Source organism: Bos grunniens, chromosome 25 (assembly GCF_055505025.1).
Source record: "Bos grunniens cultivar Pamir isolate PY7600 chromosome 25, Bosgru_T2T1.0, whole genome shotgun sequence".
Taxonomy (NCBI): domain Eukaryota; kingdom Metazoa; phylum Chordata; class Mammalia; order Artiodactyla; family Bovidae; genus Bos; species Bos grunniens.
The window spans coordinates 41,608,954-41,623,423 of NC_141189.1; the positions used below are offsets into that span (position 1 = coordinate 41,608,954).

Genomic DNA, 14,470 nt, shown 5'->3' on the forward strand with positions numbered 1-14,470 from the left:
ACAAAATGCTTTCCTCGCCTCTCTTTGCAAGGGAGAGGGTGTTCCCGTAAGCAGCCTTCTGGGCCAAACCTTCCCCAGGAACTGTCCCTACAAGAGCATCCCCTTTGGGGTCACGGAGGAACACCCGCTCCCCAGGAGCACTCGTGGGAGCCCCAAACCACAGCTGGGGAGCCTGTCCTAAAAGGCCACACAGAGATTGTGCATTTCGGGCCAAACTGCAGCGTTGAGCAAACGTGCTCTGTCATCAGAGGGGCCTTATTTATGTACTTTATTTATTTCCACAGAGGAATTGAGGCCATTGACAGACACACAGAGCCGTGTAAAGAGAGAAAACAAATCAATCACAATGAAGATGAAACGTGGCCCTCATCGCTCAGCCTGCCTCCACGCTGGGGCAGGGCTGAGGACAAGTGCGGTCAGGAACCGTTTCCTCCCTCTGGCTCCGACTTACTCTGATCTGCATAGTTTTTGGCCTTTAGTTCCAGCTGGCGGGTCTGGAATTCGTAGTGTTCCACCTGGATTTGCAGCTCTTTCTTCTCTTGTTCCAAGGCATCTTCAAACTCGATAAATTTCTATACGTGCAAGGAAGAGAAACAGCAGGTGTCGTAAATGTGGGCGGGCCAGATGACATCGGCCCCTCAGAAGGGCAAGGGCTTGGACTCAGAATGTGGGCCTCCCAGCCGAGCCCCTTGCCTTCTGTCCACTGCCCACGGCAGCCCTGGGGGAGAGGAGGGCCAGACAGCTCCCCAAGAGTGGACACCACGGCCTTCTGACCAGCTGCCTGGGAAGTCACTCGGGGCCCTGAAGCTGGAAGAGCCCACATGCTCACTTTAATCTCGAAATTCTTAATAGTTTTTATTTTTTATTTTTTTAAAACTAATTATTTATTTGGCTGCACTGAGTCTTATTTGTGGCATGCAAGATCTTTAATTGCGGCATGTGAGATCTAGTTCCCTAACCAGGGATCAAACAGGGGCCCCCTGCATTGGGAGCACAGAGTCTTAGCCCCTGAACCATCAGGGAAGTCCCTCTTAATAGTTTTTAAGAGGCCTGCATTTCCACTTTGACACTGAGCCCCACAAATGACGTAGCTGTGGAAAAGACTGAACCCTGAGCATCTAAAAGAGGCCGGGCGTACTGCCCTCCTAACATGTATCTCGGTCACCGCTCAGCTCAGGATGCCGTCATTCGTAGAATAATTAGCAACGCACAGTGCTGCTCTGATTCTTTTAAAAACAGGGAGGGGGGCTGTTGGTCTGGATTTGGAATCTGCACCTTATGTGGTAATTTTCTGAGCAAGATTATTACCAGATCAAGTGAGAAGAAAGCAGTTCACAAAGGAAAAGAAAATCCTAAATGTTCTTAGGAGGAGACCGAGCTTAACTCTGACAGCCTGGGGTGAAGGCGGGCTCTGGTTCCCGAGGGATGGACCAGGTGGGGGCCTCCAGGACACACAGCCCGGCCACAGCCCTGATGGGAGCTGTTAAAACCTCGATTGTACTGCCTGGGAAATAGAAATATTAGTAACAAATTTCATTTGTAGGAAGCATACACGTCAGCTGGGTTCTGAGGATGTCAAGAGGCTTCAAGGGATGGGAATGTGAAGCGGCTTGTGGGTTCCAGGTTTCAGGCATCTGGGGAGTTGATGAATTCACGTCGGCCACAGCTGTATTTCCCATAACACCTGCACTCAGCCCCTCAGCCCCACTCGGGCCCCAGAGACGCTTCTCCCCGCAGCAGCTTTGCAGAGGTCTTTGTGCTGAAAAGCACTGGGGCTCCTGCCTGAGGGATGCCTCACCCAGAGCAGTGACAAAGAGGGCAGGACCGGGGAAAGGAGTGAGAAGGAAAATCTGCCCTGATGACATCACACGCAACTTAAGTAAAATAAATGATGAAGAACATATAACCCGCTGCCATGAAAATGCACACAAATGGTGTAGCTGCACGAAAAACTAAAATGAGCAGTTTTCAATGACTGTGGTCATGACCAGCATATGAAGAACAGACATGCTGTTACCTGACTGGTAAAGAAAATTTTTAATTGGGTAATTTTAATTCCTATTACTAAAAAGTGATATAAACATATATTTTTATAGAAAAATCTTATGACAGTGTTAAGTGAACTTAAAAAAAAAAAAAAAAGACATAGTTCTGCTGTGCTATCAATGATTAAACAACAAAACCAAATTCTAGCATCCAGAGAGTGTCAGATAAAACTGGGTGACACTCTTCCAGACTTGTGTGTGTGTGTCTGTGTTGGACGTGCCGTCATTTTGTACATGGTATCTGGATCTGACCCACTCCCTCGCTTGAATGTCTTTCCACTCTAAGAGTGGTATTCTACACTTCCCACTTCTGACAGCTGTATGCATGTTCCCTGAGGGCTTGTGTGTGCAGGGCAGAGTCTACTCAACTAGCATTGCCTCTTGTTGGACTTTTAGGTTGCTCTGCTGGTGGTTTAGTCGCTTAGTCGTGTCTGACTCTTGCCACCCCATGGACTGTAGCCCGCCAGGCTCCCTGTCCACAGCTCATTATGTCCTTTGTCCAATTTTCTGCTACAGGTTCTTACTTTTCTTAACAATTTGTAAGGACTTATTAGATCCATTCAAGAATTTGTCTTGTATGCCACAAGTATTTTCCCAGGATGTACTTTGTGTGCAATATAGAAGTTGACTTACTTCTGCACTATTTACTTAATAATTTACCCTTTCTTCATGGCTTTGAGGGCTACCTTTGTCATCTGCTAGATTCTAAGACTATTTCAGTCTATATCTGATCCAGTAACCAAAGGTTTCCTTAAACTTGTAGTGTTACAGGGTCTTTTAATGGCTGATATACAGTCCACTTCTTCAGTCTTCCTTATCAGAACTTTATTTATTCCCACTTGCAGATCCTTCTTGATTAAATGGAAAGTCCTCCTCAATCATTTATTTATTTATTTATATACTTATTGATTTGGTTGTGCTGCATCTCATTTGGATAATCGAGGGATCTTCTTCGATCTTAATTGCAGCATGTGGGATCTAATTCCCTGACCAGGGGTGGAACCTGGGACCCTGCACTGGGAGCAGAGTTTTAGCCACCGAACCACCAGGGAAGTCCTTGCATTTACTTGTTTATTTTTCGAGTTGGACACAACTGAAGTGACTAAGCACGCATTTTTTTGAATCAGCATTTTGCCTGCCAGGAAGCATCTGTTCTTCGGTCCTCAGGATTGTTTTTCATGACAAAATGCTCAAGGCTGGACTTGGGAGGAAGGGAAATCTCATCCTGAGCCAGTGAAAAGAGGTGCGATGGGGCAGAAGGAAGGCGGGAGGCGGGAAGAGCGAAATTCTCCCTCCCTGTAAACCAAGCCAGGGCCCACGTCCAAGCTGGAACACCAAGGTTTTACACAAAGAAGAGCACTCTGCGGTGCCAACCATTTCCCTACGATTCCCACCTGTATCTCATCTTGTTACCTGCATCTCATAGTTGACAGTCAGCTAAAACGATTTTGAAGCAAAAGGCAACGTAAGAGAAAGATTAAGGGGGTCAGTGAGATGCTTCTAAATCCGTCCTGATAGGTGGTCACTAAGTCCAAGAGAGCGGCTGCCCAGGTGGTGCTGGCGGTGGGTTAGTCGCTGAGTCGTGCCTGACTCTCGAGACCCCGTGCACTGCAGCCTGCCAGACTCCTCGGCCCACGGGCGGCACTGCCAGTGCAGGCCACACCAGAGACACAGGTTCCATTCCTGGGTCAGGAAGATCCTCCGGAGGAAGAAATGGCCACCCGCTCTAGTATTCTTGCCTGAAAAGTTGATGAGTGAGTGAAAGTTGCTCAGTCACATCGACTCTGTGACCCAGGCCAGAATACTGAGGTGGGTAGCCTTTCCCTTCTCCAGGGGATCTTCCCAACCCAGGGATTGAACCCAGGTCTCCGGCATTGTGGGCGGATTCTTAACCAGCTGAGCCACCAGGGAAGCCCAAGAATACTGGAGTGGGTGGCCTATCCCTTCTCCAGGGGCTCTCCCTGACCCAGGAATAGAACCGGGGTCTCCTGCATTGTTTACCAGCTACCAGGGAAGCTCAGCAAGTGTTTAACTGAATAACTCTTGATTTAAAACAAAATACTTGAGGGAAAAAAAAATCCAATGCTGGAGACAGTCCCCAGAGGCCTGGTCACGCCATGAATCAGCTCATCGCTTCGTGATCACCATCGGGTGGCAGCATCTCCCCAGATGAATGAGAAGCCCCAAGAAACTCATGAGGGACCTCCGCCAACTAGAGGGCCAGCCCTCGGCCTCTCTGCCGGGCTGGACCAGTGCTGGGACGCTGAAGGCCCTTGGCGGGGCGGCAACCACCGCACTTGGCGCATGTGGAGGAGCCATTCCTTGCCTGCTGCCTCGGGGGTCAGCCTAGAGCTGACTAAGGGCACCTCAGGGGCTCTGCGCCCACGGAAGCATCACACACACAACACGCTGCTCTAAGCTTGAAAGATGTCCTCTTTCTTCTCCTGAAAAGACTCTTACAACATCACTACGTAATTTTAGTTAATGAAGAGGCAAGCTAGCTCTTTAACTGAAACGGAAGATTCAACGTCACCTTCATCAAATATTATGAGGGATAAATAATGTGAAGGACTAGTGCCTGGCCAAGACTAAACAGGTACTGGGTCTTCGCTCTGAATGAGGAACCGCTCGGGGTGAGACTTGGGATGAAGTAAGAATCCCCTGGACAAGTGAGGCGCAGCTGATGGGATAAAGTAGGGGCTTCGAGGCTGGTGGTGAAGTGAGTGCAGAAAAATGGTTGAAAATCAGTTCTCCAAAATGAGCTGGGGGAGGCGGGGAGAGGGGTTAGGAGGGAACTCTACTAACTGGGTCAAAGTCACAAAAAGTGCAATAGGTGTTCTCAAGGAAGCAGAACATACTTTATTTAGAGACCATTTTCTTTATTTAGTTTACTGATTTTTAAAACACTGATTTTTATTTATTTGGCTGCGCTGGGTGTGGCACACGGGCTCTTTGATCTTCATTGCGGCATTCAGGATCTTTGGTTGTGGCATCTGGTTCCCTGACGGGGGATCGAGCCTGGGCCCCTGCACTGGGAGCGGGGGTCTTAGCCATTGGACCACCAGGGAAGTCTCTTGGAGCAGCTATTGAATCTTTGCTTTGTGTAAGCAATCCTTAGGGCTAGACTTGGGATGAAGTAAGACAAACGAGAAGCGATTGGTGGAATGAAGCGGGGGCTTGGAGGCTAGGGGGTGAAGTGAGGCAAGGAGGTAGCAGCTGGGGGAGGCGGGGCGAGGGGTCAGGAGGGAACTCTTTTAACTGGGTTAAGGTCACAAAGATCCAGTAAATGTTTTCAAGGAAGCAGAAAGTATTTGTATTTACAGATCATTTACTTTATTTTTAAAAAACATTTATTTATTTGGCAGAACTGGGTTAGTTGCAGCACACAGGATCTTTAGTTGCAGCATTCGGAGTCTAGTTCCCTAGGCAGGAATCGAACCCAGGCCCCCTGCATTGAGAGCTCGGAGTCTTAGCCACTGGACCATCTGGGAAGTCCTAGATCATTTGCTTAAGATTTAAGAGAGTCAAGAGTTTTCAGGAGTGGGGCACAGGGTAAGTTAGTTCTATAAAGAAGTCTTCCATAAGAAAGCTAAACATTTTTCCATTGTTATTGAATATGGCCAATGTATCCAATACAAATGGGAATGAGAGGAATAAAAGTTTTAATTGACAGCATTTGGGTTGAGTGGGTCGGCCTGGTGCTGGATGGTGAAACAGAATGAATCTCTTGTCTGAGACATGGTTCGCACGTGGTATGTCCTTGGGACACCCCCAGAAGGCTTGGCCACAGCCAAGTGAAAAAGACACACACCAATGATGTGTCAATTACACGCACCACAGATCTGAGGTTCTTTGGAAATGTCATCTGTTCAACCAAGGCTATTCCAAGTGTCACTTAGCGCCTAGAACACACAGAGGTTCAAAGTCATCTCACAAGAAATCTTTTGCTCCTGAAGAGCAATGACGAACAACTGACAGTTGAGGAAAAGGCATCAGGGTGACTTAACCGGAATGCTGAGCTGGGAAACCCCTGATTCCCACGTCTAAATACCAGTTTACCACACGGTCCCCTCTGCAGGTTTTGTTTCTAAGATATACTTTCCCCTCCCTCCCACTAAAAAAAATGGCTCTGTTTTGAAATTAAATTCAGCTTTAGCTTTTGGAATTTACTTTTTGGTGAATTTCAAGGTACACACTGAAGTAACCTGAGATGTGGGCTCTTGTAAAATCCAGGAATCAAGGCGGCTTTTCTCAGTGTCCCATTGATCGAGAGCATTCTTCCCAGTCTATACATAAAATCCAACTTAAGGAGTAAACTGACTGCTTGTGTCAAACACAAAATTAAGGCAACAGAAGCCAGCAACCCCAAGTCCAAGTGAGAGAGGTCACTAGGCAATCACTCCTGGTAGCACAGTCATTAGAATTCTGGTAACGTTCACAACCGAGGTTATTTTACTTAAAGGCAAAGTAAATTAAGACGTTAACTCCAATCCTTCCCTCTTATATATGTCCTTTAGGCCAGGGTCACACACAGGAGATAATTCAATTCTGGTTGAACTGAAATATACTCAACAGGAATCAAAGATTTTGTTCTTTTGCACATAATTCCTTCCTGAGGGTGAGGTGCAGAGTGCATTTCCAAAAGAAAAAGCCTCTTCTGGGGTGTCTGATCTGAGGCAGGCAGAGCAGTGCAGGCTCTGTGCCTGGGGAGACCCCTCTCCAGACGACGGTTAGTGCCCAGCTGCTGTCGGTGACTTCTGTCACAATCGAGTGTTTACCGGGCGCTCACCGACGTGATGAACTTGTGAGACCTCACACCTCGGAGGTTTTCCCCAGCTTTCTTCCCATGTCCCTCGACTGCTACCGTTTAGTCTACAGTGCAGTGTGGGCAGGTGGGAGAGGGAGGGAGGGCATGTCTGCATTCAAGCTTCAGACAAGTGTCTGTGATCAGGCTGGGCCTCTCAGGCGGCGCCGGTGGAAAAGAACCTGCCTGCTAATGCGGGAGACATGAGAGACACAGATTTGATCCCTGGGTCGGATCCCTGGCAGAGGGCATGGCAACCCATTCCAGTATTCTTGCCAGGATAATCCCATGGATAGAGGAGTTATGGACAGAGGAGTTTGGCGGGCTACAGCCCATAGGGTCGCACAGAGTTGGACACGACTGAAATGACTTAGCACGCGTGCACCCTGCTATCAGGACAGTGGAAAGGAACCCAAGCACTAGGTTGGATTCATTTCAGAAAAAAGCAAAGATTCTTCATTGAGGTTAAAGGGACCACTGGATCAGCATCTGCCTGAGAGAAACCCCAACAAACGGCATTGGTTTAATTCACACCGATTTTCAAGAGCTGGTAAGACAGACAGGAAAGATGTGTGTGTGTAAAATCTACACACTTTAATACATTATTTATTTAAGTATTTTATGTTAAATACTAATATATACTTTGCATGTTGAAATCCATATTACATTTCTTTACTATATATGACATGGTTGGTACCAGAGGAAGGAAACGAAAAGGAAGATAAGATTAAAACTAAGTGTCTGGACCTGGGAGAAACTTCCCTGGGGGAAGTTCCTATCCAGTAGGTTGCGTTCTCTGAAGCGTTCTGAGCAGTTTACACAAACTTCAATTTCCTAACCTGCTCGGCTTTTACCTCCCTCTCACTCAGCCCAACAGGAGAGACCGAAGGACGGGGTCTTGTGTCCGGAAGCACACACTGCAAGCCCGAGGCCTCACACAGGGGGACCCGCCTGGATCTGGGTCCAGTTTGCTGGGGGAGGGGGCTGTAAGGGGCCACGCGGGGGCAGGGGGCAGGAGCCCCAGCTGCAGCTGAGCAGAAGCAGGGCCCCCACGGTGCTGGAGCAGAGGCAGGGCCGGGAGCCCACCGCTGCTGAAGATCAGAATCCAAGCACCCTGACCCTGTCTAATGAACCACCACTGGAGCTGCGTTCTGCCGAACCTGGTGCTTCCCAAATCTCTCGACCATGAGGGGCTCGGACAAGGTCACTGACTTATGACTCCACGGCTCTGGGTGTTGGCGAATGTTTCCTTCCATGGGGAGTGAGCCTTCCCTGTCCCGGTGACAGGGATGCTTTCCTGGGACACCCCGCCAGCTACTAGCGCATTCTAACCGCCCAGTTCTCCTGCCCGTCTTCCAGAGGGGACTTATTGACACCCCATAGCGGGCTGCACTCGGCAAGGACGGGATGGATTAAAGGAGGACTACAACCCGGGTGAACCTCACGTTGTTTCGCCCATGAGAGAAGCCTGTCCAGACAAGAACACATACTGCGGGATTCCGTTTGAACAAAGTTCTAGAAAGTGCACATCAAGCTACAGCGACAGAGAGCAGCCCCGGTCACCTGGGGAGGGGGGAGCGGGGAGAGACCCTGGGGGCAGGGGCGCAGGAAACTCTGGGAACAGTGAAGGTCAGCGTCATCTTGACTGTAAGCATGGTTTCTCAGGTATAGATGTGTCAAAAGTCACCAAACTGCACACTTCAAACATTACAGTTTAGTGCTCTGACCTCACAAAGAACAGAACAGAAGGCCGGGCTCCATGGTCTAACCAGGAGCCGTGCGCACAGCTGCTTTCGAGGTGCTGGGAATTCCCTCCAGACCTCTCCTCAGCCTCTCGAGAATTTCATCACCTCTCTGCTGTTTCCTAAATAGCTAGAATTCCCTTTTTTTTTCTTCCTTAATATTTTCTTCTGTTCTCCTGTTTCAAAACCTGCTACACTTTGGGGTCTCCTCTCTTTGTAGAACATGTTCACTGAAGGAAAAACACTCCCCCTTTTAAGTCCCTTCTTTTCTTACCGGAGGCTATGAAACAAGTCACAGAATCATTTCCTGCCTGCCCTTACAGGACTGAGCCACACCATCCACGGCTGCACTGCCCAGTTCCCCGGTTCAGCCACGTGTGGCTATTTACACTTAAATTAATTTAAATTACATAAAAATAATAGAAACTTATCCTCAGGAGCCTGAGCCACACGTGAAGTGTGTGGTCCTGTGTGGATACAACACAGTAGAAATTTCTCTCCTCACGCAGAGCTGTGTCAGACAGACGATGGATGGATGGCTGAAAACCAGAGACAGCGGCTTTGCCCTCCAGGAACCAGAGAGCTCAGCACGGGGCAGGGGCAGAGGAGAGCCACACTCCTGCCTCAGGAGCACACGCACAGGCAGTTGGCATCTCTGTGGGACCCGACCTTGGAGCAGGAAGGACCAGAAGGGCACTGCCCCTGGTTGAGCAGGAAGCAGAGACTCTCTGCCCTGCGGGGCCTGCTTGTTTCCATGTTTAGGGAGAGTCTGGTGTGACTGTAGAGCTCTAATGGACCAATATTTAGAGGCGACCATGCAAGGCAGATCCAGGCACCAAATCTTAATGGCTTCCTCTAAAAAAAGCTAAGAACTGAAAAAAAAAAAAAAAAAAAAACTGCTTTACGACAACATGGCAGAAGAAGAAACTGCACACCTGTCCAAGCAGGGGTGAGTCTACTGTCTGTAACGTGGCACGTAGGAAGAAGACCTCCTGATTCGGTATATTAATTCACTTACGGAAAATGCCAAGTGAGCCTCTCACTGTAGAGTAGGATGATGGCTTCTGCCCCCTCCAGCCTCATGCTGTACAAATAACTCTCAGTGGAAAGCCTTACTTTTGCACAAGGCGATTCGACACAGTTTTGGATAGAAATAAACTGTCTAGCTTATAAACGCTGAGCAAACACCCACAGCCCCATCTCACCGCACTGGAGTCGCTGACAAGGAGGAGGGGACGCGTCAGTAGTAGTTTCTTTAGGGCCAAGGAGATTTTCAGGCAGAGGAAGGCTAAGAAACCCACACCTTGTCTCTCGGACACTTGCCCTCCTATGAGCCGGCGCTTGAGCCCTGCGCTGCCCAGGATCAGAGCCAACACGGCCTCGGCCCGAACCTCCCTGGGGCTGCCGTGGGCAGTGTGGCCTGGACCGCCCATTCGCTCCCGGCCGTCTTGATCAAATGCCCGTTTCCAACCTTCTTTCCCATTGAGAAAGAACTCAGTGGGTTTTAAACACGTTGTATAGGACGCAGCTTCAGCATTTTTAAAGTCTCTGTAGAGGTTTCAGAAGCCAGCAGCATCCATTTAGCCCTGCAGGTCTGAGAGGGACTCGCTGGCCCTGATGACAAGGACAAAACCCTCATGGTCAGAGATCGAGGCGCCCCAGGCTGGCCAGCGGAGGCAACCCCATCAAGGTGCTCTTCCCTGACTCGGCTAGATCGGCCTTGCCACAATTCTCCAGGCAAACAACAGCTAATCATGGGACTTGGTACTTGAGATGAAAGCAATGTGCCACCTCTGGCAACCAACTGGCTTTACAGGGGCTGCCATGTGGCCAGGGCAGCCAGAAAGGGGGAGATGGACTGCAAGGCGTGTGGCTCTCAGAGGCGAGGCTGGCACCCCAGCACCTGCAGACTCTGTTTGGCCCCCTCCCAGGCTCCAATGTCTCTAGCTACCGTCACTCCCATGGATGAGCCTCCTGGGGACAAGAACATACTCGCCACCTCTCACTGCGGCTTTTACGGTCAAGAAGTGCGGGTCAGGGCTATCTGCCCTGCTCCAGGCTCCCTCTAACTCTGCAGATTCCGAGTGCTTGGAAGGCTGCAGCGGCTCAGGTTACCCAGCTCTGACTAAGCCTTCCTGAGCAGGGTGACCCCAGAGCAGGAGCCACTCTGCATCACACACACGCCTGCAGCCGGGGCTGGGCCAGCTCCCGGGTCTCAGGCCCTCATCTCTGCTCTCAGGCCCCGCCTGCAAAAAGAAGCCAGGCCACCATGTCTTTTCTGTCTGCTGGATTTAGTAAATGAGCTCAAGTGCAAAAATGGTCACAGAGTTTGCCCCCCGCCTTTCGTTTAAAGATTTTTTGAAGTGGATGATCTTTTGAATTTGTTACAATATTGTCTGCTCTACGTCCCCGTTTCTTAGCACCTAGGCATGTGGGATTTTAGCCCCCCAACCAGGGATCAAACCCGTGCCCCCTGCACTGGAAAGCCAAGTCCCAATCACTGGACCACCAGGGAAGTCCCTGGCCCTTTTCTTGGTTGTAACCTCACATGAGGTCTCTCCAAGGGCACATTATAAGCATCAGATCACAGCCTGCTTGCCCACCAGCCAAGCGCTCATACGCTCTGTGGCTCTGCTCAGCAGCTCTTAATGGTGGGGGCGGGGGTGGGGCTCGGCCTCCAGGACACTCTCCCCAGGCCGCGCGAGCACCAGGCGGCAGCGGGAAGGCCAGAAGCACTCTCGTCATGGCTACACTTGAACTGAGCACAGCAGAGCAGAGGCCTCATCCACACAGAGCTAATTCTTAGGCTAGAACGTTAGGATTCTCAACCTGAAGGTTGTCCATCTTTCTCCTTTGAGTTTCTTCTCATCCACTACATTGACCACACAGATACAGGACGAAAGAAAACAAACCTACTCAGAATCTCAGTGAGGCATCAAATGGCGGCTGAGAGCAGTTAGAGGAGTGGGCGGTGCTGCCCAGCACGAGGCAGCCACTGGCCCTGGTTGGCGAGGGGAGCCCCAGCACTCCAGCCTGGGGGTGCAGCTCTCTGCCCTCCCACAGCAGCATGACATGGAAGGAAGTCAGGGGTGAGGGCAGACTGGGTCCTGGCCTGGTTCTTCTAGCCATGTGACCTTGGCCCACCCCCAGTCGGGGCCAGTTCGTTTCCCAGTAAATGCCTAGGGCCACTCTGAACTCTAGAATTCCACAAGCTCTTGCACCCCCTTAAGTCGAGAGTCCTAAATCAGTTTTGGTGGAGCCTGGCACCCTTATCAATAGGCAACCTCCTTTTGACAGATGGATGGAAAACCCCGGAACAAAATAAGCCACCGTAAGTAGGGACAACACAAGGCATGGTGGAATTTTATAAACATGCTTTAAACCAAACGAAAAGGACATAAGCTGTCCTGCCTTAAGAAAACACCAAGATATTGAAGCAATCTTCCATTTCAATACTAAAATAAAAAAAGTTAGCCCAAATTAATTAAAAAGAAATTTAACTCATTTAATAAGAAACTTCCTATTCATAAGTCAAAGAGCATCACCTAGTGCCTGGAACATCAGAACCTCAGGGCTTAGAGATCACCCAGGGCAGCCAACTCATATGACTGATGGAAAATCAAAATCCGGAAGAGGGGCAAGCAACATGGACAAGGTCACAGGCGCAAAGCAGGAAGGAGGACCCGGGCCCCCGAATCCACCTGGCTCTGCCAATGGGGCTAAAGATTTCACAGTGAATGAACGAAGGTAAGAGATGTTCCCTGCAATGCATGACTCTTCTAATGGGTTCACAAATAAGTGAGCTCCAGGCTATGGAGGTATCCGAGAAGACGACTGAATACTTCAAAATTCTACTTTTATCTTCTCAGAAGCCACAGTGAAATTTCTCAGCCTTTCCCACATAAGCTGACCATCTTCCCAAAGGAGGAAACCACAGAACAGAGCACTCACCTCCAGAAACCTGGAGTCTTTCATCTGATGCAAGAAGAGCAATCTAACCATGGCTTTGGTTATGTGTTTACGTCAGTCACCAAATTCACCCAAGTCACCGACCCTCAAAACACTGGGTCAGAAAGGCACAGAAAAGATCCGACAACACCTCTTCTGGCCGCAGAACCCTAAGACCATAAATCCCATTCCTGGAAGGGTTTAGAATTGCAGCAAACCAGAAGTAGTAACTGCGGTCTAGAACATGTTTGCGCAAAACACACAAAAGCAAAACGAACTGGCGTCTGCAATGTGAGGGGGATATAAAGGAGGCCCGGGAAGGTTTAGGTTGCAAGGTCCCCCAGGGAAGCCAGGTGATTCAGGGCTGGGGCTCCCAGCTGGAGCAGCCTGCCAAGAGGAAAGGGGAACGAGGGCTCATCCCCGGGTCAGGCTCACTCCCCCGTCGGGCTCATCCCGGGGTCGGGCTCATCCAGGGGTTGGGCTCACCCCCAGGTAGGGCTCACCCGGGTCGGGCTCGGGGCTCGGGGGCACTGGTGGGCTGGGCGGGGCGGGAGCTAGGGCCCGCGCAGGGCCGGGGCTGAGGGCGGGTCCCCGGGCGGGGCGGGGCGGGGGTCCCCGGGCGGGGCCCCGGCGCGGCCGGCCCACGCACCTCCTCGGCCTGCTTGCGCAGCGACTTCTCCCGCTCGTACTGGGTGAGCAGCTGCTCGTTGTCCTCGCGCAGCAGCTCCAGCTCCACCTCGTGCTCCTGGTTCTCGCTGAGCACCGAGTCGAGGTTCTCGAGAACGTTCACCACGAGAGGCATCAGCTCCTTGACCACCTCCTCGTCGTAGCAGTGGATGAGGCGCTCGAACTCGCGGTAGATGGAGCCCGCCAGGCCCGACACCCGCTCCGACATCACCGAGCCCGAGCAGTAGTCGTCCTGGTAGACGACCACGCCGCCGCCCTCGTCCATCTGGATCTCCATCATCGTGGCCACCGCAGCCGCCAGCGCGGCCCGCTGTCCGCCGGCGCGCCCGCCCGCCCCGGCTGCTCGTGGTCCGGAGGCCGCGGCCCGTCGTCGCCGCCGCAGCCGCTGTCGCCTCAGGGCTCAGCCGCCGCCGCTGATGCTGATGCTGCGCCCGTCACTCAGCTGCCGGAAGTCCCGCCGCCCGGAAGTCCCGCCCGCCAGACTGAGGGGGCGGAGCCCGCTGGAGCCCCGCGGCGCTGAGCCGCTAGGGGTCGCAGGGGCCGTGACGTAGGAGGAAACCCGTCCCCGGGCCGGAAGCTCAGTCGAGCGGGGCAGGGACCGCTTCCTGTCACGCGTGTCCGAGGCGCTATCGCCCGTGCCGCCGGAGTGGACTTTTATAAAGTGACGGCGTCTCTCCGAAGAGTATATATAAATGACCCTGTACGATTTAGGAACTTAGCGAGCGTCCGTGTGTCCACCCTTGCCTACAAAGAAATGGGCGGTATCCTCGCGCGCCCCTCCCTCCCCTGAGGTGCCCGCGGTGCCGGCCTGGTAGCAGTGGACCTTCACTGCACCGCAGTGCGTGCTCCTGAGTAGGCTTTCCCAACTCCCTCCCCAGTGCCCGCGCCCTCCCGTGTTCCCTCCGCAAGTTGACGGCTCATCCTAAATCCAGTAACGAAATCTCATTTAGTTCACTTCTGTGTCCTGATACTGTGTAACTTATTTCCCAGTTTCACTTGAGCTGTGTAACCTAACTCCTACACCAGGTTTTTAATTTCAGCGATTTTGGGGAGGTGCGGGACACATGCGATCTTCTTAGTTCCCCCGACCAGGGATGGCAGTTGTGCCCCCTGCAGTGATGGCAGGAAGTCCCTCAACGGTTAAGTTTCCATTTGTCCTGTTTGACTAATTCTACCAGTTTTTATAGGCCCTTATTTCTTCCACTTTTAGCCACTTGATTTCCATTTTGTTCCACTGACATGAG

General features: G+C 51.3%; 1 protein-coding gene across 19 annotated transcripts in view; it reads right to left on the reverse strand.

Annotated features, from left to right (window-relative positions):
- Positions 1 to 13,670, reverse strand: part of MAPK8IP3 (mitogen-activated protein kinase 8 interacting protein 3) — a 44,244-nt gene extending 30,574 nt beyond the window's left edge. For all 19 annotated transcript variants that reach the window (XM_086376416.1, XM_086376417.1, XM_086376412.1 and 16 more), the window contains exons 1-2: positions 13,189 to 13,670; positions 452 to 572 (exon numbers count right to left, since the gene is read on the reverse strand). In XM_086376416.1, coding sequence (XP_086232542.1) covers positions 452 to 572; positions 13,189 to 13,506 — 439 coding nt within the window. In that variant the 5' untranslated portion in view covers positions 13,507 to 13,670. The remainder of the gene's footprint in view (positions 1 to 451; positions 573 to 13,188) is intronic.
- Positions 13,671 to 14,470: the final 800 nt, after the last annotated feature.